Raw genomic sequence first — 26,199 nt, 5'->3', positions numbered from 1 at the left:
AACAACTTCTCCAAGTTTTTAGCCTCGACTGAGAGCTTTGAAGGCATTACCTCAGACCTCTGGGATCGATTAACCTCGTAACGTTAGGTTAGGTAGAAAACAGTAGCCAAAGTTAGCTAATGTTAGCTGGTAACATTAGCCTGACAACGGTGTCTCCATGCACACCTGGCCAAGAGCAAGATAGTCGATAGTCGATGGTAGTCGTTTCAGTCGTGGACCCAGATAACACAAAATAGATATAGTCCCCTTGATCCTACAACGCTTTCACTGGCTCACCGAGTAACATTAGTAACACAAGGTCTGGAGGCATGCACGTGCAGCGGGGGGTGTGGAAGGGACTGGAGCACCTGCTGGAGAGGTGGTGGGGCCTTTTGCATGTCTATACCCTGGGGCCCACTGTCTTACAATCCGCCCATGGTTATTGTAAAAATTGTTGTGGTAAAAAAAGAGAAATAAAAGTAATCATTAAATGGTTGCTGTTGGATAAAAACCTTTGATATCTTATCTTGAGTAAGTCCTTTAAAATATCTACCTAGCAAGCTAGATTTGTGAGGGACATATAAAAAGGGAACTCAACTGGGATAGTGTCAAAACCACATTAAAAAAAATGAATGTAATTACTTAAAATCCATCATAACATCCCATAACAAATTATATAACAATCACAAGCTGTCCAACATTTATTAAATCTTTATAACCTTAACATTATTTACCTCAAAGCGCTGTCACTTTACTTTCCATTGTGGTTGCGCCCTCGGAAGTGATGTCACAGCCACAGAATCTATATTTTTTAATCATGTACTTGCTTATGATGAGCTCAGTGTTGATTTTCAGTAATGAAAGTATCTACATGTAAAGATAAAAATGATGACGAAATGACAAGATTCACGATTGTCTCACTTGACCAGTTTTCATCCCAGGTGACAAATTAGACAGAAAACATTTGATATTCAGCATTTTATTTATTTGTTTATCTTTTGATACAGCCAAAGGGGGAGGGGTGGGGCTAAATAATGTTTTTAAACATGTACACATTCACACATATCAAACAGGACTTTATAAAAAAAAAAAAAAAAGTTATATGAAAAGACAAGGCATCTGCATGTTATACAATAGGACGTAACACAACAAAATGCCAGATAAATGCGACTGTGAAGGCATCATCATACGTATAATACCACGTACTGATGACGACGGCGGGGCCACAGAGGTGGAGTCGTTGGTGCAAACAAAAGACATAATACTAGAAGAGATGCCACCACCACCTACACAAATAGCATGCAATGCTTAGTAACTATTGCCATGTTAGTCATTCTGGTGTTATACTGCACCAGGCTCAATGCAAGCACGAGTAACAACTGTTTTCTAATCGTGGAATGAATTTCTGTAGCTGCAAACCAGGCTCAATTCAAGAGTAACAATGGGAAACAACAGCGGAGAAAGGCACATCTCCAGGTTCAGAATGAAACCAAATTATTTGAAGCATTTATCAATGAAGTACAGTACAGTAAGATAAGAATAAAATAGTATATAACTGACATGAACAGAGTACAAAAGATGAATAATGGAAAGAATAGTGGTATTTAACATTAGGATCTAACAAGACCAAAGAACTGGGCTCAAACGCAAAAAGGTGATATAAAACATACATGACAGTGAGAACACTGAATCTCATGTAACTGTTTTATTAACCTTAATCTTGCCAACAGCTTCGTGAAAGTTGGTCACTATGTTTTAACATCTGTTACCTAAAACTCTAACGTCTCTACCGAGCTATTATCCTGCTGTTAGGACAGGTTATATTAGCACTGGCACACATATAACCTTAATACTTAAAAAAAATGGTCCATAAATTATATGTCAAAGCAAGGGATTCCAAGAAAATGTATATCAAAAGCTACTATTATGTTTCTAGATGGTGTCTACGAATACAAAATTGATCATGTGCGGGAGCTTTAGAGTCAAAATGACACTTAAAGGCTTTTTTATTTCACAAAGGAACTGTGCAACGATCACATGATAGGTCCTGTTTTCAGCCATGCAGCTGACATTTATAACCACATGGTTTTTTTTTTTGTTTGTTTTTTTAAATGATGAGATCCCCAGAATGGAATCTGTGCTCGTCTGTTTGTTCGTAATTTGTGCATCCCAAAAGCATGCATCTAAAAATACACAGTTAAATCAGCTCTGAGCTACGTTTGAGAAGAAAACAGCTGATTTTTTTTTTTGTTCTAACCTCGCTCTTATACAGTCTGTATGGTTGAAGAAGAGAGAGCAACGAGACTTATTCAATGCATGCATGTAAATTATCAAATTCACATCACAGAAAACTAAGAGCAACATTCACTGTTTTTATCTTTTTGCAGTCAACGTGTAGCCCTAGATGACTTTAAAATGCTGTCAGAGTAGATCGGCTGATATAAAGCACTTTCTAGGCAGGAAAGCATAATTAACCATGCTTGCAGGCACAACAACTGCCAAAGTGTTGAAGATATGGTCTACCAACAGCCAACCGGAGTGGTGAAATATGCAGAGTGGTCAAATGGGAGATTGTGGTACTCCTCACCCTGTGGTAACAACCTGTCTCAGTAACATCAGTGTAGTCACAATGCTCATAGGGAAAGAGACCAGACAGTGAAACTCTTAAGATGGAAATATCTCAGTATATGTTGCTACTTACAATATTGAGGCAAGAGACAAAGAAAGGCAACTTTATATTCATCAGACTGCTCTTTTGACCAAACTGTTCTTGTGCAAGTTCTGCTGGAAATTAGCGTAAACATAGAGTTGGCACAAAAAAATAAGTTGTAGTACACAAGGAGGGCTGGATGAGAGGTCAGAGAGTTCGGGATCGGGAATAAAAGATGAAGGAAGTTTATTTCAATGCAGTACATTACTTCTGCACTGAAGCGAAGTGAACAAAGACGAGGGGGATACTACACTGAGTCTGCATGCAAACATACCTTTTTCACACAGCACATTCATACTCACACCTGCGCACGTATACTGAATAAAGCCCTGTTGCAAAGGCAAAACGGCAGCTGAATGAATCCTGTGCTTTTGGATTTTGGTTCATAGTTAATCTGAGTCGCGCTGCTCTGGCCGATCACTGTGCAGCTTGCCTGGCTCGCTGGGTGTGGCACTTCATACACAGGATCTTACCATCCAAGGGATAGCAGCCATTTTCATCTGCTTCTATGGAGAGAGGGCGAGCACAATCCTACAGGACAATAGATAGATATTTGTTAGTGTTTTGTTACTTTTTAGTGTTTATTTAAAGGAACAGTGTGTAAGATTTAAGGGGATTTAATGGCATCTAGCAGACAGGGTTACAGATTGCAACCAGCTGAAACTTCTCCTGGTAAGAATTCCTTCGAAGTTCATTGTTCAGGAGGTTTTAACAGGAGCCAAATTATCTGCAGAGGTCTCTTCCTCTCCAAAACAAACTGACCAGGTGATTAAAACCAGTAAAAACACCAAATAAAGTTTCATGTTACAAATCAGTGTTTCTCCTACTCTGTTCCACACATCACAGACAGGCTATAGCCCAGCACCCGCTAATGTGTGCTCACCTTGTTTCTCTAATAACTTAAGATCCAGACGCTTAAGAGGTTTTTACAGGGAGCTGGATTATCCGCAAACTTGTCTTCCTCTCCAAAACAAAAGGATCCAGTGATTTAAAGTGGTAAAAACCCTGAACAAAGCAGTGTCCTGTTACAAAAATCCATCTTTTTCCAACACTTTCATTGCAGAGGGGCTTATAACTGCGGTGGATACAGCAAAAAATATAAATGGGCCCGGTCTAGAGCCTGAGTTTGGTTTGTCCATTCTGGGCTACTATAGAAACCTGCCATTGCAATATGGTGATCTCCGTAGACGAGGACCCACTCCCTATGTAGATATGAACTGCTCATTTGAAAGGCACCGAAAACACAATGATTCTTACCTGTAAGTGATTGTACACTAAAGAAAACATCCATTTCTACCAATATACCCCTTAAAATCCTACACACAGCACCTTCAATACACCATGTGATGTGGATTTATTTGTTTAAATGTCTTACCTCGCAACGGTAACACTTGAGGTGGAAGTTCTTGTCGAGAGCCACCACTCTGACTGTCTCCTCGCTGCCCGGGGCTGGAATAATGGGCTCATTACAGCTCACACACAGAGGGGAGAAACGCCTGAAATAGAAAGGTTAGGAAAACCTGGCTGTTAGTTGATGGCCTTAATCAAATTCTCACACATTCAGTTACAGTCAAGAAACACCAAAAAAAGCAATGTATTCTAATAAAACCCAATCAGATTTGGTGCTTGTGGACCCCGCAGTAGAGAGGATTAAGTATTACTATTTTATCCACAGTTTAGCACGCTGTGTAAACTTATCAGTCCAAATCAAATGAAGAAGAAGTGTTGTTTTCTCCTTCTTCCAGCAACACCACTCTTATCAGTAATCCTGATAGGTAGGATGAATGCTTCATGAAAATGGAAAAATCCGAACAGCTAAAACTGATTGTCCTTGAAATACATGTTTGGGTGGCTGATGCTTCAATATGCTGAAAAACTGCACTGCAACCCAATCACTTCTCATAAGAAAAGAGATGCAACATTTCATTATCTTTGAGGAATTGACTGCCAGTAGCTACCTGTGGTAATCCTGGACACAGTAGGGGTTGTTGTTGTCATCAGTGATGAAGGGTGCCCCCTCGAGTGTGCAGGAACAAGTGCTGCAGCGGAAACAGTGGGCGTGGAAACACTGGCCCACCGCCTTCAGCACGCGGTCTGTGATCCTCTCCCCACACCGGGAACACACTGCCAGGGAGTTCTGATGAGGAGGGGAAAGAACATGAGATGGAAATAAGAAACTAGTTAATAACCAGGAGGCACACAGAGATGATATATTCACTGTGTCAACATTGTCCAGCACATTCTTTACACATAGGGTATTCTCTGAACACTGCATACTATCAGTGTTTACTCATCAGTATGTAGGATGAAGGGTGCACTGTGTACGTTACAATATAGGAGTTCAAATCTGAAACTGTCGAAATGTGAGTTGTAGCTACACTGACAGTTAAAGAAGTATTTCACTGCTGGAAATATGGTCTTTTCATGAAACTGGGCTGCCTATGTAGTAGAAAGATGCAAATACTTTTTTTAAATTAGTGCTACATGACCAGAGAAAACAAAGGAAAAGGGCAGTGGTATTCAGTTTTACTCAAAACCTAGAACTACTACAGTGCACTGTGCATCACAAGACTAATAGACGCTCCGGCTGGTGGGTGACATAATGCCAGTTGCTCATCTGAAAACAAAATGGTGTTTTGTTTTTCAGCCTCTTATTTCACAATACATGAAACAGTATGATGTCCACTTCCTGTTCACAATGTTGTTATGTTTCTGCAGCCATTTTAGGTGAGAAAAAGACAAAACAGGAACAGACTCTTGGTTTATATTTGATCAGTACTGCCTAGTTTTACAGTTTGACCTGAGTTTCATCCAAGTTTTAGAGAGGGAGAGAGACTTCTCTTTTTCTCAATCCGTTTCATACTCTTGGACTGTGGTGGTCGCCATACTAAAATGAGGAAGTAAAATCTATAATTTAAGCAACAGCCCAGCGAAAATCTGCTGGATGATGCAATTTACACCAGGAAATGAGCAGGGAGATCTGGGCAGTGGCAAGATGGAGGAAGTTTATCACAGATTATTTATGAATTCTCCTGAGGTGGAGACAGTTGTTATGATACAAAGCTGAATGAAAAATTTTAAAGTATCCCTTTAAAATGACAAGACACTAAGGTGAGAGCTTTTGGTGTTTTGGTATGATCATGCAGTGTCCATTAGCTCTGTGTGTATCCTCACCATATAGCAGTCCTCACACTGAGGTGCTCCATCCCTGTCATAGAACTGCATGCCCTGCAGGGGGCGATGACAGCTCATGCAACAGAAGCAGTTGGAGTGGAAGAGTTTATCCATGGCCCTCACTGCTGGCTGAGTGCGGGACAGAGCCTCACCACACTTCCCACAGACCTCTAAAATGGGAGGAGAGAACGAGGAAGATATACAAACAAGATTATCCACAAATAAATCCATCTTCTTACTCAACTTTGTTTGTGTCAACAAGTGTCATCCCCTAATTAATGAGTATTGTATTGAACAAAATGATTTCCGCACATGATAAACCTTTAAACTTTTTTTTGCAACAATAAGTTTCATAAAATACACACACCTTTTCTTTAGAGTATAATCACTTGAAAATAAAAATTGTTTCAGGTCCTATTCCACAGAATCCGCCATGTTGCACGGCTATGTTTCTACAGTAGCCCAGAACAGACAAACCAAACACTGACTTTCGATAGGGCCATTCACGTTTTTACGTCAGCCACCATAATTAGCAGCCTCTCTGCACCAGGCCGAACAGCATCGGAAAAACACTGATTTGTAATGTGAAGCTACTTTATTCAGTGTTTTCACTTGTTTCAATCACCAGGTCTGTTTGTTTTGGAGAGGAAGAGAGCTCTGTGGATAATCTGGCTCATGGTAAAAACCTCGTGAACAGTTCATGCTCGGCACATGAGAGAAGTTTCAGCTGGCTGCACTGAGCAATCCTCACCGCTAGATGCCATTAACTCCAACACACTGTCTTTAAAATGCTTCTCACATCACATACCAATGACTCACAGCGATAAATTTCAATGTTAGTTTCACCATTATTTTACAGCTACCCCTCTGTTTATGCATGTGATGTGTGTATGTACCTGTAGGAGGGGAGGTGATGACAGGTGCGTGTGTGTCCATGTCTTTAATGAAGTCCTTGGTCATTCTCTCCAGCTCTTCCACTTCCCTCATATTCAGAGGAACGCCTCCACCTGGGATAGGAATGGGGCCAGGGGGAGAGGGCTGCATGCACATGTAAACACACAAAGCCATTAGCACATATGTATACATTATTTACAAAGCTTCATACAACAGACCGTAGAGAGCATTTTGTTATTTACGACTGAATGGTTTACCTCTGAAAACACGGTTAGTGTTGGTCCAGAGATGCATAGATCTGATCTGATGACTATGAACTAAATTATTTGTACTTCCTGTGTGTTCTTACTGTAGTAGATGTAATGCTAAGAGTTACTCTGAAGTAAAATATTCTGGAACATACCGTTGATGAAGGGGGACTTTTCATTGGTTGGTTAAAAGATGAGGGAGGCGATGTCATCATCTTGGTTTGAGGAGGAGGCACAGCAGCAGGAGGGTTTTGGTTTGCATTCATCTGACTGGCAAAGGGAGAACTCCTAATGTGATTAGAGGCCGGGGCAGCCGCCATATTGTTAGGTGGAGGAGGAGCTGCAGGAGGAGCTGCGGGAGGTGGAGGGAAGGTGGCAGAGGGAGGGGAAGGTTTTGGTGCAACAGCGATTGGGGCGGTGTTCTGGTTCAGGTTCTGGTTCAGTTTTTGTGCTAGAGACGACGACGATGTTGTTGGTCTCCCTCCGAAACCGGACTTGGGGGCCACAGCCGGGGCCTTATTAAATGGCTGAGCAGCAGAGTTTGGTGCAGCGTTGTGATTGGCTTGTCGGTTCGTTCTGGCTTTTAGTTCTTCTGCCCAGGGTGCCGGTGGCGGGCGGTCTCCCATCTCAGGGGGTGGGAGGAAGGAGAGAGCTGGTTTAGGAGCAGTTGGGGGAGGAGCCGAAGGCTTGGGTGCTGGTGCCGAAGAATACTGGCTCGGTAACTGTGGATAAAACGACGACATCAACAATAAAATCATCTCTTTACAGATTCTTTTACTTCATAACAAAGCATGCAGAAAAAGCCATTCAGTGTAAGGTTAATCTATACATGCATTAAGCTTGTCCTCCAACATAAAACTTCTATTTACTATAAACAATGATTCAACGGAGGAAGTTAATTTCTAGTGTATAACCTTGGAAACTGAAATGCTGCGAGCAGACACTTTTATTATATCGAATGAGGTACTTTGATTAAAGTAAACATTGGAAGCGTTCCACAGTTTGAGCTTATCAGAAGTGCTTCATCTTTCTGACATTTATTTTGCAGTTTTGAGCCAACATTATTCTGCCATGATCCAGCACCTCCCAGTTGGATAAAAACACTCTCCATTTATGGCCCTCTCACTGGGTTTCTGGCAGCACACTCTGGCTTCATCACTCTCTCATGCTCTCCACTCAATTCTGTGTGCATCACTCCCTCTCTCCCTCTCTCTCCCTGCAAGTGTCTCCTCTCTCAGTGTGAATCACCCGCTACCTCACTTTTTGTCTTCTCTTTCAGTCTGGTGTGCTGTATGCGCAGTTCACGAATCACTGAGCTTTCACCCTGAACAGATGAAGTGAGACTAGTGAAACCGACCTGGCATCTCTTCAAACTATTTCCACTGACTTACAAACCTTTCTTTTTGTCTTTTGTTCCCTGTGTCTGACTCATTCTCATTTTCTACAGTGAAGCTCCTGTGAGTCAAAGTCTGCTGTCATTTCCCCTCTCATCTGCTCTTCAATCTTTCTGTATCCTTCTGTCTTATGTTTGTTACAGTGTGTTTTCCACCTCTCCATGCTTTGTACCTTAGGGTTGAAAGGTCCCCTGGTCTCCATCTCAGACAGCAAGTCAGTTAGAGAGTCAAGCTGTCGGTCGAAGCTAGTCTGCTTCTCCACCAGCCTCTGGGAGAGGAAGACAGAAGGGGAAACAGTCACAATGAGTATTTATTTATTCAGACAAATAAAGTGATCACAATGAAGCAAAGGACAATGAGGTCAGGATGAGCCGAGAATACAAAGACAGATGATGGTGAAAAATCATTAGTTATATTTACATATCCACTGAAAGAATGAATGATAAACAAACACACTTAATGAAGTGATTAACGACAACAATGAATAAATGAATACTATTTTAATTTCATTTCCCTAGTTGGATGAAAGAGAATACTAACTGTTCAATTATTACATTTTTGGATTCAGTGAATTGTTTGCAGACAATCATTGCTGGTTTAAACATGAGATATACTTCTATTTTCATCCTGTCAAAGACTTTTTATACATATATATTTCTTTTAACAGTGGCCAACAACATCTAATTCCATACATTGGTGCTTTTATAGCCTGACAAACCAGCTGCAATTAAAGCAGTCTAACAATAAACAGCTCTACAATTAGCCTTTCATGCCATGTCTAAAAACTATTTCAGTTGCATAAATGGGCAATAATCCTCTTAGACGCATGAAACTGGGTGATTTACCCCAGACAAATGCTAATATAATTTGTGGGAAAATCTCAAAAGACAGTATTTCCTGCCAACACTCCATGGACTCACTGTGGTTCCACAACAATGTCCTCCAGTGTCCTGCCTGATGATCAAATTATGCTAAAATGCAATTACATGCAGTAAAAAGAGGAAACATGCAGACAGGCGAAGCAACTTCAGCCTAATTTGGTGAAGATACCATTATGACTCACCTGTGGGTTTCCTGCAGCACTGGGAATACTGGTACCGGATGCAGGGAGAGGTGGAGGGGGTGGGGGAGGAGGGGGAGACGGGCAGGGAGGCGGACAGGCGCTGTCCTCGGGGGGAGCTGGGAGGGGCAGGTCATCTGCAACTGGAGGTGGAGCAGGGAAGGCGGGAGGGGGGGCGTCAGAGGCGGAGGGTGTGGTTTGGCATTCGGGGGGAGGGGCTGGCAAATCATCATCCAGTGGAGGAGGAGGAGGGGGTGGGAAGTCTGGCAGAAATGAGGAGGGTTGATTGGTTAAAAGCTGTTTCTTAAACTCAGTTTACACTAATCATCCAGTTTTCACTGTCAATCATTTGTCATATGTAGTGAGTACTTTGACATCATATGTTTACAACAATAAAAAACAAACAGGACAACATAAATAAAGAGCAAAGCTATGGAGAGGATTTGGCGAGTTTGAGAGATCTTTGACTTTTAGCTATACAACTGCTTAACTTTACATGTCTACTGAGAATGAAAAAGCCTGTTTTACTCTGCCCGTTCAAGGTGGAAATGTCGTGCCATTATTCCGCCTTGCCATTTTCGCGGAAGGGGGGACAGCTGTCTTGCTTTTAAGTCGGCAGCGGAAGTGGTATCAGCACAAAATCGATGTCTGTGCAAAATGGACAGCCGGCAGGACGAGACCATGGACGGGATGGGTGTGACGTTTTGGTGATGTGCTATGTGCGAGACCCAGTGCCAGGAGATTTTTAAAACAAAAAACAAACAGCTGATAGCAGCTAGTAGCTAACTTTAAGTCGAATAACAGCAGCCGAAAATGTCTGCAACCTGGGGCTCACGATTAGGTCGAAGAGCTCCTTACCCTCCAGACAGAGTACGAAATCAGCCGCCACATAACTAAGATGGTAAATGATTGTTATTGCCATGTTATTGTTTAGAAAGCGCTACTGATGCATACGTTACACGCCACACTAGAGGCTGACGCTGTGTAACACATCAAGCTCATCAGTCCTCTTTTGCTTCCGCAATGCCAGCATGCTATCTAAAACCACACACTGGGGAACCATTATGCTGCTGGTTCTGTGTAAAAAAAAACCAAACAAAAAACAACAAATTCAGCGCAATGAAGGAACTATATTGCAGCTCTGTTGGTGATCTCTGTGTAAAAAGGGCTAATGGGTACAGCCCAGTCCTGCCACTATCTTGACATATGTTTTCCTTTGTTAAATTCTTGTAAACAAAGAAAATGTCTGTTTAGTTTCAGTGTTTCTTACCAAACCACTGTGTATCCTTCAGGTCTCACAAATATGTTGAATGCATTTCCTCATTGATAAAATATTTGGAAATTACATTTTTAAAACATTTGAAACCTGCACTGTTGACATCTATTCTTACTTGCTGGCAGTCTTCACAGTCAGGTGCATTGTTACGCTTCTTTGCACGTACATGCCATCAAGTGTCGTCCTGAACAGTGTGAAACCGGCAGCTGGAATGTGAGTGGCGTCATCCACATACTGTGAAGTGTCATGTATGTGCGCAATACAAACAAAACAGAGATCCACTTGTGAAACATTACTCTAGCACTTATAATCATCATAAACTCCACAGAGAGGCTTTAACTTGGTGAAGCTGTCTGACTTTGTGCATGATTTAGATCAGCTCAGACATCTTTAAATTCGCAGTAGAGGTATAATTATGCACAACTCTAAAAGTAAAATCCCCCCAAAAGCAAAAGGTACGAGTCTCTGTAACTATCAGCATTTGACTGTAATATCTCAAAGGCAGGAATTACAGCACAGTGACGTTATGTCGGCAACTTATTAAAACAACAGCACTGCACAACTGATGTTTTCTGCACTCATTGGTGGAGCTCTGCATGCTGTAGCATAAAAAGCAGCAGGGGGTGGCACAGGGTACAGCGGACTGACTGAGTGGATTCAACTTAAGATTGTCACAGAAATGGTTCACAAAATAGCATTAATAATGCATATACCATCACAGAGCGAAGGCGGCGGTGGGGGCAGGTCGCCCACTCGGCCAATCACGGCTGTGCCTACTGGTGTCGGTGATGGAGCCGAGGGAGGCGTTATACTTTTTGGCCGCGGTGGTGCCACAGAGGCAAACTTCTTTGGCTGGTTGTAGAAGGACGGGGTGGTGACTTTGAAGTTCAGAGAGGATGTCACCATGAATGGCTTGCTGCTGCTGGAGTCCTCCATTTTGTGTATTTATCTGAGGATGAACACAAGAAATGTTATGAACATCAGTTGGACACTGTACAGGAAAATATTAATACTTATATGAGAGGCTGTTTTTCTGAAATGGTATAATACAGGTTGCAGTGAGGTTCAAATAGCACCAGACTCAGGGGTCTTACTCTCTCACCCCACATGATGAAACCAACATTAATCAGCTGACTAAAGTCAAAGGGCTCGCATTCCTTGGCAGTGTAAGCATGTCGGTCTTTTGCAGGAGGATTAGTGGTGATGACACATCAACAAAACATTTGGCCCAACACAATTCCAAATTACAAAGTAATTGCAACCAGATTTTGGGTATGCAATGCCTTTACACTGAACAAGCGACAAAATTAACTACACCAAGAGTTTTAGAGTTGTGTTGACGGACAGTTATCCGTCACTACACAGCGAAAAGGAAACAGAGGGAAAAAAGGTGAGACAGCTGCAGGAACTAGTAAAAAATTTAATATGAAGGTAATGAATCTTTGGAGGAACATTTCTATTTTTGCTTTGTTAGGTTTCCAACTTTAAAATTGGCAGTTGCTTCTTAACATTGCAGTTTCGATTGATTCAATCTGTGTATATTGTTTCTCATTTCCTGTTGGTACAAAACTTTAACTTCTTTTATACCAACTGCCAAAACAGTACGCTATGCAGATTGGTACCTATTGTATAGTTTATAACTGAGACACAGCTGTCTCGACCCCTACAGTCTTAGCAAAACTAATTAAAATAGAGGTTTATTGTGGCTTGCAGTGTCTCTTAAAATGTAGTTTGGACTGTGACTATTTCTGGATTTAGTGAAATTGCAGTAAAAGAAACAAAAAAACAACCACCACGAGGCATTCTGCAAATCCAGTGTTAGTCTTTAAACACAAAAGCTTTGGCAAATGGTCTACAGTGGAATGAGAAAAAAGTGTGTGAACATTTCCTCGGGCCATGTATACCGAGCAGACAGAGTGGCACTCCCAGATGCCAGACACAATTTACAATGTATAACACATGGCTGTTTACTGTGACATAAAACAAGACGAGAGCAAGTTTTGTAGGAGGGAGACCAGGGGACGATAGCAACTATCATAACATTTTCATGTGAGGTACGTCAAAAAGAGGGAGAGCTCAAATATTTACCTCACACATGCTGGTGGTTAAACAAATGTTGATGTTACTTCAGTGTCTCTACCGAGATTCTTCACAAAGTCTGAACACATTTCCCCCGAAGACCGGCGGCCCCCAAATATGAACTTTAGTCAAAAGCGCGGTTGTTCTTTCTGACCTCCTCCACCAACACACACAATCACACACTGACGCACACATCTGCACACACACTGGCTGTCTTGGCTCACACTATGACGCTGCTTAAGACTTTGGACTATTTATGCAGTCTTCAATAGGTTATAAAAGATAAATGTCACGCAGCCACAACACACAACCTGTTAGAGAATGAGTAGGTGGAAAGAATTAGACAAATTGGAGTTAACATTTTCCACTGAACATCCAGTATGCAATTATCTCTTTGTTGTGTGGCATTTATCCTCTACATCCTAATGAAGGTTGCATAGCATAGATGCCTCCATAAATGTCACAGATATGGAAAAGAAGAGTGTGGGATTGTTTTCTCAGTTATCTATAATTCAAAAGTACTTCAGTAAATGTCCATTCATTGTTTTGTCTACTCTACTAAGGCTACACTGATCATTTCCAAAAGAAAAGTATGCACAAGTCAAACTGAAAAACAGGTTAAGGTTGTATCAGTGCGTCTTGATATACCTCTCCTGAGTTAGCTTTAGTATTTCCCTCACAGGCTAGGGGTTGATGTGCATGGGTTTTCCTTGAAAACGGAAATAAACATCCTGGTATGTTAATAAGTATGTCGCCTTGGTTTCTTCTCAACATTTCAGAAATATAATCCCCAAAATATCAAATACTTAAATAACTGTGACTAAAGAGTTTACTGGACCCTAAAAAGCCTTAAAAGGCATTGAATTCAATAATCTAAAAATAAGGTTTTAATTGGTATTAAAATGTCTTAAATCAATCTTTCAAAAGACTTAAAAATGTTAAGACATTGGCATCAGAAAATCTCAAAATAACATCTATTTTCTTTCATAAGTAACTGAATGCTTCTTGGATTAACATCACACAAATCTGGATAGTGGAACCAAAAACACTACTATTTTGTTTCCTGCCAAGATGCTCAGATTGGAGGATCCACTATCTGCTGGCTGTCGCTGCACCCTGGACGACATGGGGAAGTACAAATTTAATGAGTATTGGCTATTTAACCAAGATTTTGTAGCATAGCTAATTCAGTACAAGGCAAGAAGGCTTGGTGTATTTTTTGCAAAAAGCTTTTCAAACTCTGCATGACGGGAATCAAGGCAGTGGAATCCCACATGCAGAATGAAAAACAAATTTGCCAAGAAAACTTGCTAAAAAAGGTCAGGTATTTCCCAGTTCTGTTCTGCCACCATCTCCACCTCTAAAAAAGTCATGTTTTATGTTACAATAAACATTTCATGCAAAAATTTCCCTCAACATAACTGATGTCAGTTCATGTTTTTTGTTTTTCTTCAGTTTTGGTTATTGTACAATTAAATTCCATTCCAAATGGCATTGAAAAAGTCTTTAAGAGTCTTACATCTAACCCTGGTCCAACTGTCTTTTCTTCCTTTCTTAAATTAGTGATTTTAAACTGGCTCCTTTTAGTTTAACTTACTGTATTTTTGCCTTTGAAGTTGCAACACATATTTCCTGACACACATAATACTGTTGAGCAAACCTCTCCAAAAGCCACAAAACACTTTGTTTACACTGTGGGTTAAAATGTAGCTACATCAGTTGTTTACACCATTTAGATATAATTGAGTTTGCATTTGGGAAAACAACCTACCCCAGGAAGAGATCAAGCCTGACATAGCCTTGAAAACCATTATGCAGACTGGGCCTAGCTAAAGGCTAAACTAACCAGGAAAGAGCTGAAGTGTTTCACCCTCATTCCACTTTGTTGGGACACACAGGCAACGCTTCAAGTTCTGACAAGACAAAAACCCCTCAGAGCTCATGAAAGTATCTCTGGTGCTCGTGATATAATCACAAGTTTCTCTGCAGAGAAAGCAGCAAGGTCTTTTCTGCTTTTTGAGTCAGCTTCCTTAAAATCAATATTTATAGATGTTGAACACTTTTAACCATATATGTCCTTTGGGCATGTGGAGGTGTCGACTCTTCCGCTGTGTCATTCAATAGTCTAGACTTCCCATTATGAATCACTAATGTATTAAACCTGGGTACACAACACTTTAACTATACAGGAACATAATTCATTTGTTGGAATACTAATTTGTTGTGTATATGCATTTTTATCAGATTGCTCTATATGTGTATGTACAGTCTTTATGTATCAGATTGTATGTATTATCATGTAAATAGGTCATAAGTTTTAAACTAACACAAGTTCAAGTAGCTTTCTGCTCTGACTAGACAAAAATTTGATTTGAAGTGTAATTCCTTCTGATACATCTCACTACAACAGCATTAGTGACTGATCATAGGGTTCAGATTAGCTATGCCACCAGAAAACACAATTAGTTTTGACCATTTATCTAACGGAAAACATTACAACAATCAGTGAAAGTATCTCCAGGCATGAGATTTACTCTCCAATGTCAGTGTCCTTTCAGTACAGTTACAATCTTAGCTCCACTTCACTATCTCATGTAGTCTAAATAATTCAGAAAACTGCTGCATGAATCAATAGGGGAGATGGTGAGGCTCTAATAGAGATGCAAAGTGTTCTGGTTGCCAACTTTCTACAGGCACACAGGGAAATTTTGCAGAGCAGTTTGCACCAACGGAAAAATAAAATAACAAAAGGAGAGTGCGAGAGAGAAAGGACAGATGTTTTTTCAGTCTTTTGAAAAACAGCTGGCATCTTATTAACATGATATCAATGCTTACTTCAAGTTGAACAGAGTGGTCACTTAATGCAAAACCAGATTGACTGGTTACAGTGAAGATAAAGCTCTTGACTTTAAATAAGGCTGAAGTGCTCTAAACAGGGCACTTGGATTTATAATGGCTTTCTAAAAGGAGTGCTTGACAAGAAGGGTGGGTATAAACTGTGATTTAGTCTTTTCATTACAGCACTTAAGCTACCTTGCCTCTATACGAGACAATACACAATAGTCCCCTCAATTATTCAACAGTGATAATAACTTGTGGTCAGGTTCCATCTGCTCCTTGATTCGATCCTGAGGGATTTAATACGATGACATCAGCTCCACGCAGAGCTCCAGACATCCTACTCCAAATCTATCTTGAAACCTGATCCTTGAGATGAGAGACCCTCAACCGAGGAACATATTTGGCACTACAACTCAATGACATCACCTCTTTTTTTGCTTCTTTCCAAACAGCCTCTCTTTCTATATATCTTTGCTGCTTTGTTGAAGGATGGAGTGCTTGTCATAAGCTCTGGCTCACTCTCACAATCTGATGTACAGACGTGTGTTCTGAGGCAGACCACAACCATTTTTATCTCGTTCATTGTTGTGCTCTCCTCAACTTCTCATTCATCTCTCGCTCATTACTAACTGAATGACATCACTTGAAGCTGCATTTAATCATTTCTATGTTACAGCTGTGATGGAGGATGGCATTACAGAGCATTTAGATAGGGCCCCTGCATAAATCACACGCTGTCCTCTGCAGCTTTTGAACTTTGTGCAACCTCCACGTGGCTGTACAGCTTTTATAGGCTACAAAAATGGTACTCAATGCTGGTGTGGGTACTGCAGCACAGTTGGTTTTCATTCCACCTTATCAGGGACTGATTTACACATGCGACAGAGGGTAAATGTAATCAACCTTGAAGAACATGAAAAACAGCATGGTATTGGCACTAAACATGGTTGGAGAATCACTGCCTTACAGAACAGAGAGACCTCTTCAGGACTTGAAACAGGCCCTTGAGACTCAACATTATAAGTCCCATAGGGACTATGAAAAAGCGCAAATAAAAAAAAATAAAACTGCACCTTTTGTAGCACACTTGTTGTTATCACTGTGTTTTGTCTTAGTGTTAATAAGTTTCACATGAACACCTTCTTTCTGAAGGCGACAGACTATGTGATGCAGTAGCTGTTACAGGGGAGTTTACCACACTTTTCCATGGCAAACTGTTTAACTCAGCAGTGGTTCATTACTTTGAGGTTAAAGAGGAACTACATTTGGTTTATAAACTGTGCTGCTACCTTTTAAAAGGTCATATATGGAGGTGGTGCAGCACGGTGCATAGATGAACTTCTTTTTGAGAACCAATGTGCTCACATACATTCAGTAAAAACATTTTTGCTATGGTTTTTCTACCAAAATTGATGTTCCTTTAACAACACAGATAGAGGTAAAGGTCCCACATTAGTATCAAGCTCATAACTGCACATAATAATAAATACAATAAAGCAATCAAACACAAACCCAAAGTTAATTTCACATTTATAAAGGCAGTTACCCTAACAGTTACAGGAACCTAAATTCCTGAGAGTAACTAACTTTTTCCGCGTCTGGTTGGTCATTGTATCAGTGACTAGTGTGTTGTTGATGAAACTCTCTATTGTTCGCATGTTAATAGCACACCCAGTTTCTGGGAAAGCGTGTCTAGGCCGGGGGTCACTAATGCGGGGACAAACAACCCTTTTGAGTCCAATCTTACAGGTCACTGGACATGCATTGAGCACCAGTGCTGTGCTCCCTCTCAGACTACAGTTAGATGGCTGATTGAGCAGGCAACATTTCAAAACTGGTAATAACATCAGCCGATGGGCTCTGTGTCAAGCTCTCACCCGCACAACCTTATCCGCTTCCACAGATATTACAGTAGAGGGATTTAGGCTAAAGAAGAGTCACAAGATGGGTGGGAGACAAAATCAAAAGAGCTTCACATGCAGGGATTTAGCGCAAAGGGACGCCCTAAAATAGCCTGCCTGTCTTGCCTCACGGAGGCTGCAATTAAAGACGATTCCTCGTCACCCCAGTCAACAAGGGTAGCATGTACTCATTCATAGATCATCTCCATTCACTGATTTCCATTTGCCTCAACAATTTACTGAGGCGTCACTGACCATAATCTGAGTCTTTTCAAACAGAAGCACCACACAAACCTCAGGCTAACCCAAGCTGGAGTCTTCTAGCTTTTAGTTATTCTTAAACACAGTTTACTATGGCCTTGGGCTGAGGCTTCCCTCCTATCTGGCTGATGAAAAGGCAAATCAGAGAGGCAAGGCACAGCTGTATGGCTAACACTGATAATGACAGGATTTTTATATTCACTAAAGCTGTGTAAGTGCTGTGCTAACATGGCCATGATCCCTCTGTATTCTCCCAACATGCCTTATTAGTGCACTGAGCTGTGGCAGATCTGGTCGCATCCTTTCATTCATGACATGAGACACAACTAGGTTATGAATATAGGCCATTCAGTGATAAAGGCCTCCTCAATATGGGCACAACAGAGCAGTAATCATGTGCCACCTAATAACTTGGCTATATCAATAAGTTACACATAACTTACTGCACCATGGTGCTCCACCCACCTCGGCACCCCATTGATTAGATAGCGTTAGCCAACTGTTAGCCTTTGACAGCTGACATCAATGGGCGAGCAGTCACAAACACAGCAAATGGAGACAGACAGCTAGGTTAATAAATAATAAATAATAATTAATAATTCACTATCTAGCAATGTACAGAGTGCGGAAAAAATGAAGGTTGCCAGCTAGACGTTGGCTAATTTAGCTAGGTGGCTAAGAGGGAAAATCAGTTCTACGTTGATGTTAACATTCCAGCAGTAACCATTGGACGCTCGTGACGTTAGAAACGTTAGCGTGTCTCAGTCGGGTTGATTCAGGTAACGCTCATATGATTTACCGTCATTTCTTCGACACACATTAGCACAGAAATTAAACCCTCTGACGATTTAATGGCATCTGACACTCACCCGCGACTCTGACCAGCCACCTTGTGTGATAAACATGAACGTAAGCTCTGTGGCTTATCATCAATCACATCAACGGTAAGGTTAGCTAGCTTCACTCGCGCACACCCCTAACCTACCTCTCCTAACGTTACAACCCTTGGGTCAGTTTGTATCGGTACCGCCCCATTTTTTCTTCTTACCTCATATGGCAAAGCTGACGGCTTCTCTTAACTGTGCTGTCATCAAGTTTAATATTCCTGCTACTCTCTGTAGTGCATAAAAGCTTCCAGCTGCGTTGCTAGCTTGCTAGCTTTGTCAACTTTTTGGCTGCACTTCCTGTTGGAGCTTCCGCATAGCCCATTCCTTATCGTGGGGTGTCCATCAGCTGGTGTAGCAACCTACTGTACGTTGCTCACTATACAGCCAGGGAAACAACAGACCACCACCCACCCAGAGGTATCTTTCAATTAAACCCTGCAGTAGATTTAAAATGACATATAAAACACAGCTTTATGACAGATCCATAGAAGTTGTCACGTCACAATGATGCCATTCCCTGAGGTGTTAACAGCAACCCCCATTGAGTTTCTGTAAATCTGTGCTATCATTGAAACCTGACAATAAACTTTACCTTATTAGGTAACCTGGGGCAGTCTGACCCCCCAAAAAGTGAGACATGCCATTTCCTCCTGTTATCTTGATTCACAGCAAATACAGTTACTTACCCTGTTAATACAACTGCAGTGTGTGTCTCCTTTTCTCCTTGTTCCCTTCCCCTCTTTCTTTTGTTCTTCTTTTTCTCTTGGTCCAGGCTGAGTAACAGTTGACTGTAATGGTAACTTCTGTTTCTCTCTTCCCCTCTCCAGCTATTAGACCCTCCCCCTGTGCTTTTCAGCCTGGAAAAGGAATGACACCATCCTTCCAAACAAGTTCTCTCTCGTTTTACTTTGGCTCAGAAGTTGTGTATTACTATGTAAACAGCACCTCTCTCTCTCTCTCTCTCTCTCTCTCTCTCTCTCCTGTGTGTGTGTGTGTGTGTGTGTGTGTGTGTGTGCGCACACACTTAAACTGTCCAGTCAGACCCCTCCTCCTCCCCGCTCTCTTTTCTCTCTGGATTCTTGCAGCATTCTTCATTCAATGACATCAACCCTGTTGCCTCTCCTTGTAAGGTCAGACCGAGGGAATGAGGGAGCGAGAGGGAGGGAGAGATAATGGGGCTAGAGGCTTGATTAGATACAGACACTAAAGGCGGTCAGGGTTTAAACACAAGGAGTTACAACGGTTGAGGAAAGTATGTTCCACCAGGGCTGGGCTGTGGACTAGGTTGCCCACTGTAACTTTTATTTAATGTGAGAAAAAAATAAGACTGGTTTTCTTCCTGTCTTTCACTTGCCTCAACAGGCAGAGAGCTGAGGATCAGATCATAAAGGCATTGTTTTGTCTGTTGCCAAGTGCGCTGCCACACCGTTATTTGCTTTGCACAAAGGCAGTCAACATGCAAAGACTTAGATTGCTTCTGTGTGCATGATTAGCACACTTGATTATGGAGAGTAAATTTAGTATATGGCTATTTCGTAAGTCATACGTTTGCTCATCCTGACAATAGGGATGTGGTTGCCCTCAACCTGGTTTCTGATGACACCTCCCATCCTGCACATTACCCACTTCTATGACTTAATATCCTTTTGTGCCTCATCCACACACAGACACACACACACACACACATCAATAACCTTGGTGACGCATGTTGCCCACGTGGTTGAGTCTTATCACACTTTCAGGTGTAGTCATTGCTTTTACAATGCCAGAAATCTTTCAGAATATGTCTATCATTTACATACATTTACATTTATTATCACGTTTATATTTTTAACACTTTGAAAATGTTATGGTTAGTGTACCTTTTCATTTTAATAACACAGGAACAGTAGAGACACCAACAGAGTGAGACTGTTTCATCTCTTCCTGATTCAAATCAGTCAATAATTCAAGTTTTACTGGAATCAAGTACCACTTTTAGCTATGCTGAGCTGAAATGATTAGTTGAGTAATTAATAACTCAATCGAGAGATATATTTAAATAACTTTTCAATAAATAAAGTCAGTTTTCAAGGAGATATACCCAGGATTTCATGGTTTCAGCATAGTTGTGAGGAGGTGTTGGCCAGAGAAAACAAGCCATTTTAATGACTTCACCTAATGTAGAAAATGTGACAGTCATTTTATATGATTACCTGAAATTTCATATACCAAACGTTATTTATTAAGAGAGAAAATAATCCTCCGTTTAATTGATAATAATCAGTTGCGGCAACACAGTGGTGCAGTGGTTAGCATTGTCACCTCACAGAAAGAGAGCTCCTGGTTTGAACCCAGGGTGGGGGAGCCCTTCTGTGTGGAGTTTGCATGTTCTCCCCATGTCAGCGTGGGTTTTCTATGGGTAATTTGACTTCCTCCCACAGTCCAAAGACATGCAGGTTAATTGGTGACTCTAAATTGTCCATAGGTGTGAATGTGAGTGTGAATGGTTGTCTGTCTCTATGTGTCAGCTCTGTGATAGTCTGGCGACCTGTCCAGGGTGTGCCCTGCTTCTCGCCCTATGTCATCTGGGATAGGCTCCAGCCCCCCCACGACCCCCAACAGGAAAAGCGGTTATGGAAAATGAATGAATGACTAAATAAAATGAATGAATGGTTGCAGCCTTATCTTTGTTAGTTTAACACAAAGTGCAGCCTGAGGGCTCAGTTCTGCGTCAAACAAGCATCTGTCCAGTTAGGGATGTAGGAATAGTGATTTTTCAGTGGACAACTCTGCAGTTTCATGTGGAAGTGAGATTTGTGCAGTTTTCCTATGCGGCCCTTAATCATATGCTGGCCCCTGTAATTGGCACTTTGTTACCAAAACTTTAAGCACACATGGTTTAACATATTTCTAGATAATTCTGTAACATCGGAAACTGCATTGGAAACAACTGCAGTTAACGCACCCTATGGAAAAAGTTTTTCCCTGTCTTGCCTTTCCTTTAGGCTGACTTTGACATTAAATAACTGAACTGTGCACTGTTTATTCTGACTCATCCACGCCTCAGTAAGATTGCCACCAACTTTCAGATCACCATATGACAGTCTGTCTGAGTCATAGCAGAGTTGCACTTAATACAGGTTGTGAAACCAGGCAAGGTTCTCCTCCATCCAATCTCTGTGGAGGCTGTTGTGTAACCTGTTGCTGCCTGATTCATGCCTGTGAACTACAGGGAGTGGTCACTGGGGTCTTTGATAGCCCATTGTCCCGCAAGGAATGTTTCCAGTCTCTCCCCACTTCCACTGGGACAAAAAAATGTGTTGAATTTCCACTCAGCAGCTCTGGTGTATGCTGAGAAAAAAGCACACTCCATCCTGGCTCGTCGGCTCTCAGGCAGGTGACATGAGAGGTCAGCGTCTGTTTGCCGTTCCAAATTCCAGACAATTCATGAGCTTGCTTTCTGTCTGACTAGTGACAGGACTGAGGAAGCTGAAGTGACACATGTGTAACGCTCCTCTGCCCTTTTCAGCCAGCTGCACACATGGGGTGGTGCCATGGTGACTGAAGTTTGGATCAGGCAGGGAGAAGGCAGCTCCAGGGTCCAGTCAGTCTGGAGGTAAGACAGAAAAAAAGAAAAACAGGAGGCCGTCAGAATCAGAGCCAGACAGCCTGGAATGCAGCCAAACCTTGGAATGAACAGTTCCTCTCCCCCTCCCTCTCCAAAGTGCCATATTTCTCCTTCTCTCTCTCCCTGTTTCATGCTGTATGTTTTTTTTCACCAATGTTCTCCCCCAATCCCTCCACTCCTCAGTCTGCCCTCCATACGCTGCACTCTTATTTCCCTTCCCATCTTTTTTTCCACTCCTCCCTCTCCACCTCCCACTGCTCATGTGAGTCACTACCTGCCTCATAATACCACAGTGCTCACAGTTAATATCCTGATCTTGGATCATTTCCGACTCTCTCCCTCTTTCTCTCTTTCTCTCGACACACTCATTTTCTCAACAAAGGAAAAGTGGGAAGCCATCTGAATGCAAGGTAAATGTTTTTAATTGCTCACACCCAAGTGAATGCATTTTAAAAGCACAGAACACCAGCATGGCAGTAGACCTTACAAAGCAAATTATTTGTACGCCATCCCAGCATCAAGAACTTTGCTTTATTTTCCTCTTTTGATATAATATGCTGCACCCACAGACAACACAAAATACACCAAACCAACAATTAAACACAATGTTTCAAGTCCTTCCCGCCCCAGCCCCCCATCCACAAGGATTACAACAAAAGAACTACAAACAGAGGGGTTGTCTTAAAGTTAAAGCTTCTGTTGGCATCATTCAGAGCATTAATATAGCAGCAAACCACTGTTTGCTATGTAAAGATTTAGTGGAGTGATGATGTCCTGAGCCGAGAATGAAGTGATACTACTTCTGTGTGTGCTGTAATCCAAGCTTCGTTTGTTTCGGTGAGCTGGTCCAGCTGCATGTGTATGTTAATGCATGTGTTTATTCCACTGGCTAGCTCATTGCCACTGCTTTGCACTGACAGCCAGTAACCACTGATATCGAGAGACATCATTGAAAGTGACGTGTGGGGCCCACCCCCAGATTTCCCCCTGGTTAACACCATTAGCTCTGTCAACACTGTTGCTGCTGTTTAGCACTATTTTTGGAGTTCAAGCCTGTCAGCTGCTAGCCGCCAGCTCAGCCATCTCCATGTTGAGAACCATGTCAACACAACTCATATGCTCTGATTTTCACATAGAGCCCCTTTAAACAAAGATGAATGCATGTACAATTCCATCACCAATGTAGTTACATGCCTATGTTATCCAAATAAGGCTGCCAGCTCTTTAAAGGGGACACCACCTACATTTAGAGTCCCTATATGTTATTTCCACGGCCAAAGAAAGTTCAGTCAATACCTGTGAACATGAATAACTCTCTCTCAAAGCCAGAAAACAAAGAAGTAAGTCTCAAACTTGTGATGTCATCAAAAGTCTGGAGCTGCTCCACAGACAACGAATATGAGCCTGATTTTGTGGCTCTAAAACTCCAGTGAGTTTGATTCTCTTGCAATGTTCTCAGTTTAGAAACAGAAAACATACTCATATACTCAGAACATTCCCCTGGGTGCTGTCAGTGTCAATTTACTGTCTGTGGAGCAGCTCCAGACTTTTGATGACAACACAAATTTGAGTTTTAGCACACAGAGTTGTTCATGTGCACTTATTTTTTTTGGACTGTCTGAGACCATAGGAATAATGTATGAATTTTGGATATAGTTCCCCTTTAAGAAAATCTCTCAGTAGGCAACAGTAGGCTATCTTTTCAAGGGGAATATAGCTGTTATTTGCGGAAAATGTTTAGCTGTAGAGAGGAGAGTCCATCTTGTGAGTTTTGCCAGACAGTGCCAGGTAAAGTGCAAGAAACACCCTTCCACAATTCCACATGTAAAACACACCTTTGACCATTTAGGTCTGGGATGTGACATAAAGTTGATTAAGGAAGTTTCAATGCAGCACGCATGAATGCATGTGTGAGTAGTAAAGCTCTGAAAGTAATGCACATGAGTAAAAAAAGTATTTTTTTTTAAAGAAACAAGTACCATTTTTTTTAAATAGTGCTTCTAATCTTTATTGAGTATACTTTCGGAGTGCTCGAGTGTAGGGCGGGAGAGCGCACGAGGAGCACCTCTACTGCAAATGCCAAGTTGCCAGCTGCCTGGAAGAAAAAGAAGCACCACTTGTCCTTTAACTATGATGAGATGATGTAGAAAACCCAGAACAGGAGGCAGCAACAGTCCCTGGCCACACTTTTTATACCAAAATCTTAAAAAACAGTAACATGATGCTTGCTGTGCCTCTTGACAAACACAGAGATCTCTACCTTTAAAAACCGTTCTACCTCCACAAGCCCATTAAAGAAGGTTACACCTATTGTAACTTATTTAATTTCTACTTGAGTCTTTTTTTTATGGGGCCAATTGTACTTTTAACTGAGTATAGATGTTCAGTACTCTACCCACCACTGCATAAATCGTCTCTCAGGTATTATAAACATAAAACGGAGCCTACAATGGAGTTGAAATGTAGATAGCAGTGCCTACAAAGCAAAAACCATTAAGCCATCAAGCAGAAATTCCAGGCGTACTTTAGACAGGATGAGAACCTGCATACTTGAGACAGAACATGGTCTCTTCACTCAGCAGCACCCACAGGAAAAATCTCTCTGCTGCCAAACTGGCCCCCATTCAACGGCAGTGTGAGACTGCAGTGCCCCAGTTACCCCAGCAGGTGTCAGAGTGATACTCATTTATGTGTGGCGTGCACAGCCAGACTGAAATGCCTTGAGGGAAGAAGACTCGCTCAGAATCTCTTGACAGCAAGTAAATCCACATCAGCCACAGATGTGATAAAGGACAGGGCGGTGTGTAGATAGTGACATGACTCTAAGAGATACTGATAGGCTTGTTGAGGAGAGTGGGAACATGAGAAGCTGGACACAGAAGCATCAGTGGATACAAACAGGCCAGCAGTGCTGGTGGTCTAGACGAGCAGGGCTGTAGCCAGAGAGTGAAGGGTGATTGCAGGAGAGCAGGAAAGAGAATTGTAAATAATAGAGGAGAGTTGGGAACTCCTCATACGCAAGGTTTTGCCTTGTGTAAGAACTGGAGTGCACACACACACACACACACACACACACACACACACACACACACACAGCGTGAGCGCAGAGACTCCATACCACCCACACACAAATATAAAACAGTGTGTGCTGCTGAAGCTAGAAACGGTGAACTGCCAGCCCAAAGCACCAACTAATAATACACATAAACTGTATCTCCCACCGGCTAAAACAAAGCTAATAACATAAGCAAGGCCATTAGAGAACACCTTATTAGAGGCTGCCTCCTTTTATAACAACATTTATATCTCTCCCCTCGTCCCCACCCACCTCATACGCCCCTTCCCTCCTCAAAAACAAACCACAGAGCATTCCCCCTCATCTTTTTCTCCCCCCCTCCCTCTGTCTACCCCCTCCCCGCTTCACTTCTCCGTCCCCACACATATTTTCTCTCCTTCATATGTGAAACCCAATGCAGGCTGGCTGTCACATACACACCCTCCCTTCCTCCTCTACACACACACATTCTCGTATAACTAACTTGGTGGGTCCTTGAGGGCAGATGCGTAACATGTGGTTCCAATTGACACAGATAACACACACTAGCAGCAGTTAGGTTCACTGGAGTGCAGAGTAACGACAAGGATATATGGAAAGCAGCGGGCTGTGAAGTGAAGACAACGGGGAATATAGCTCCTTGTTTTTGAGGAGGTTAACCAGTCTGAGCTAGTTTTATTTTAAATAGAAACGTTTTGCCAACCTCTAGAATGACTTTCGTTCGTCAGCACAGAACATCTTGAACGAGACAGTAATAGAGCTGTTATTCATTATCCTTGAGGTGCAACCTACAGAACAGCCAGGGGCTGATGGACAGATAGTGACAGATA

At 41.9% G+C, this 26,199-nt stretch overlaps 2 protein-coding genes across 6 annotated transcripts in view; one reads left to right on the top strand and one right to left on the bottom strand.

Annotated features, from left to right (window-relative positions):
- Positions 1-942: 942 nt before the first annotated feature.
- zyx (zyxin) lies at positions 943-19,641 on the bottom strand. Of its 3 annotated transcripts, none has more exons than XM_049583618.1 (10): positions 19,391-19,641; positions 11,449-11,684; positions 9,463-9,722; positions 8,572-8,667; positions 7,161-7,727; positions 6,760-6,901; positions 5,864-6,033; positions 4,648-4,826; positions 4,065-4,185; positions 943-3,220 (listed from the first exon to the last, which is right to left on the bottom strand). In XM_049583618.1, the coding sequence occupies exons 2-10, from the start codon at positions 11,669-11,671 to the stop codon at positions 3,107-3,109; spliced, it is 1,872 nt and encodes a 623-aa protein (XP_049439575.1). In that variant the 5' UTR covers positions 11,672-11,684; positions 19,391-19,641; the 3' UTR covers positions 943-3,106. The 3 variants fall into 3 exon arrangements, with proteins under 3 accessions (XP_049439575.1, XP_049439576.1, XP_049439577.1); XM_049583619.1 differs by lacking the exon at positions 19,391-19,641 and adding an exon at positions 18,866-19,039; XM_049583620.1 differs by lacking the exon at positions 19,391-19,641 and adding an exon at positions 18,687-18,790.
- A 2,077-nt stretch (positions 19,642-21,718) lies between these two features.
- Positions 21,719-26,199, top strand: part of fam131bb (family with sequence similarity 131 member Bb) — a 38,087-nt gene continuing 33,606 nt past the window's right edge. The window contains exons 1-3 of one of the 3 annotated variants that reach the window (XM_049583665.1): positions 21,719-22,083; positions 22,220-22,302; positions 22,697-22,724. In XM_049583665.1, the coding sequence (XP_049439622.1) occupies positions 22,241-22,302; positions 22,697-22,724 (90 nt within the window). In that variant the 5' untranslated portion in view covers positions 21,719-22,083; positions 22,220-22,240. Of the gene's footprint in view, positions 22,096-22,215; positions 22,303-22,696; positions 22,725-26,199 lie in introns of those variants that run through there. The other 2 variants (XM_049583664.1, XM_049583670.1) reach the window with 2 other exon arrangements.

This window comes from Epinephelus fuscoguttatus, linkage group LG8 (genome assembly GCF_011397635.1).
Source record: "Epinephelus fuscoguttatus linkage group LG8, E.fuscoguttatus.final_Chr_v1".
NCBI lineage: Eukaryota > Metazoa > Chordata > Actinopteri > Perciformes > Serranidae > Epinephelus > Epinephelus fuscoguttatus.
This window is presented reverse-complemented; position numbering and strand designations above follow the sequence as displayed.

Bases quoted from the DNA above. Each gene is read 5' to 3' on its own strand.
- zyx (XM_049583618.1), bottom strand. From the start codon at position 11,671: ATGGAGGACTCCAGCAGCAGCAAGCCATTCATGGTGACATCCTCTCTG. The intron at 6,902-7,160 runs GTATGTTCCAGA...ATGTGCATGCAG, and splicing joins AAAGTCCCCCTTCATCAACG to CCCTCTCCCCCTGGCCCCAT. The intron at 4,186-4,647 runs GTAGCTACTGGC...TTTCTATTTCAG, and splicing joins TGTGTCCAGGATTACCACAG to GCGTTTCTCCCCTCTGTGTG.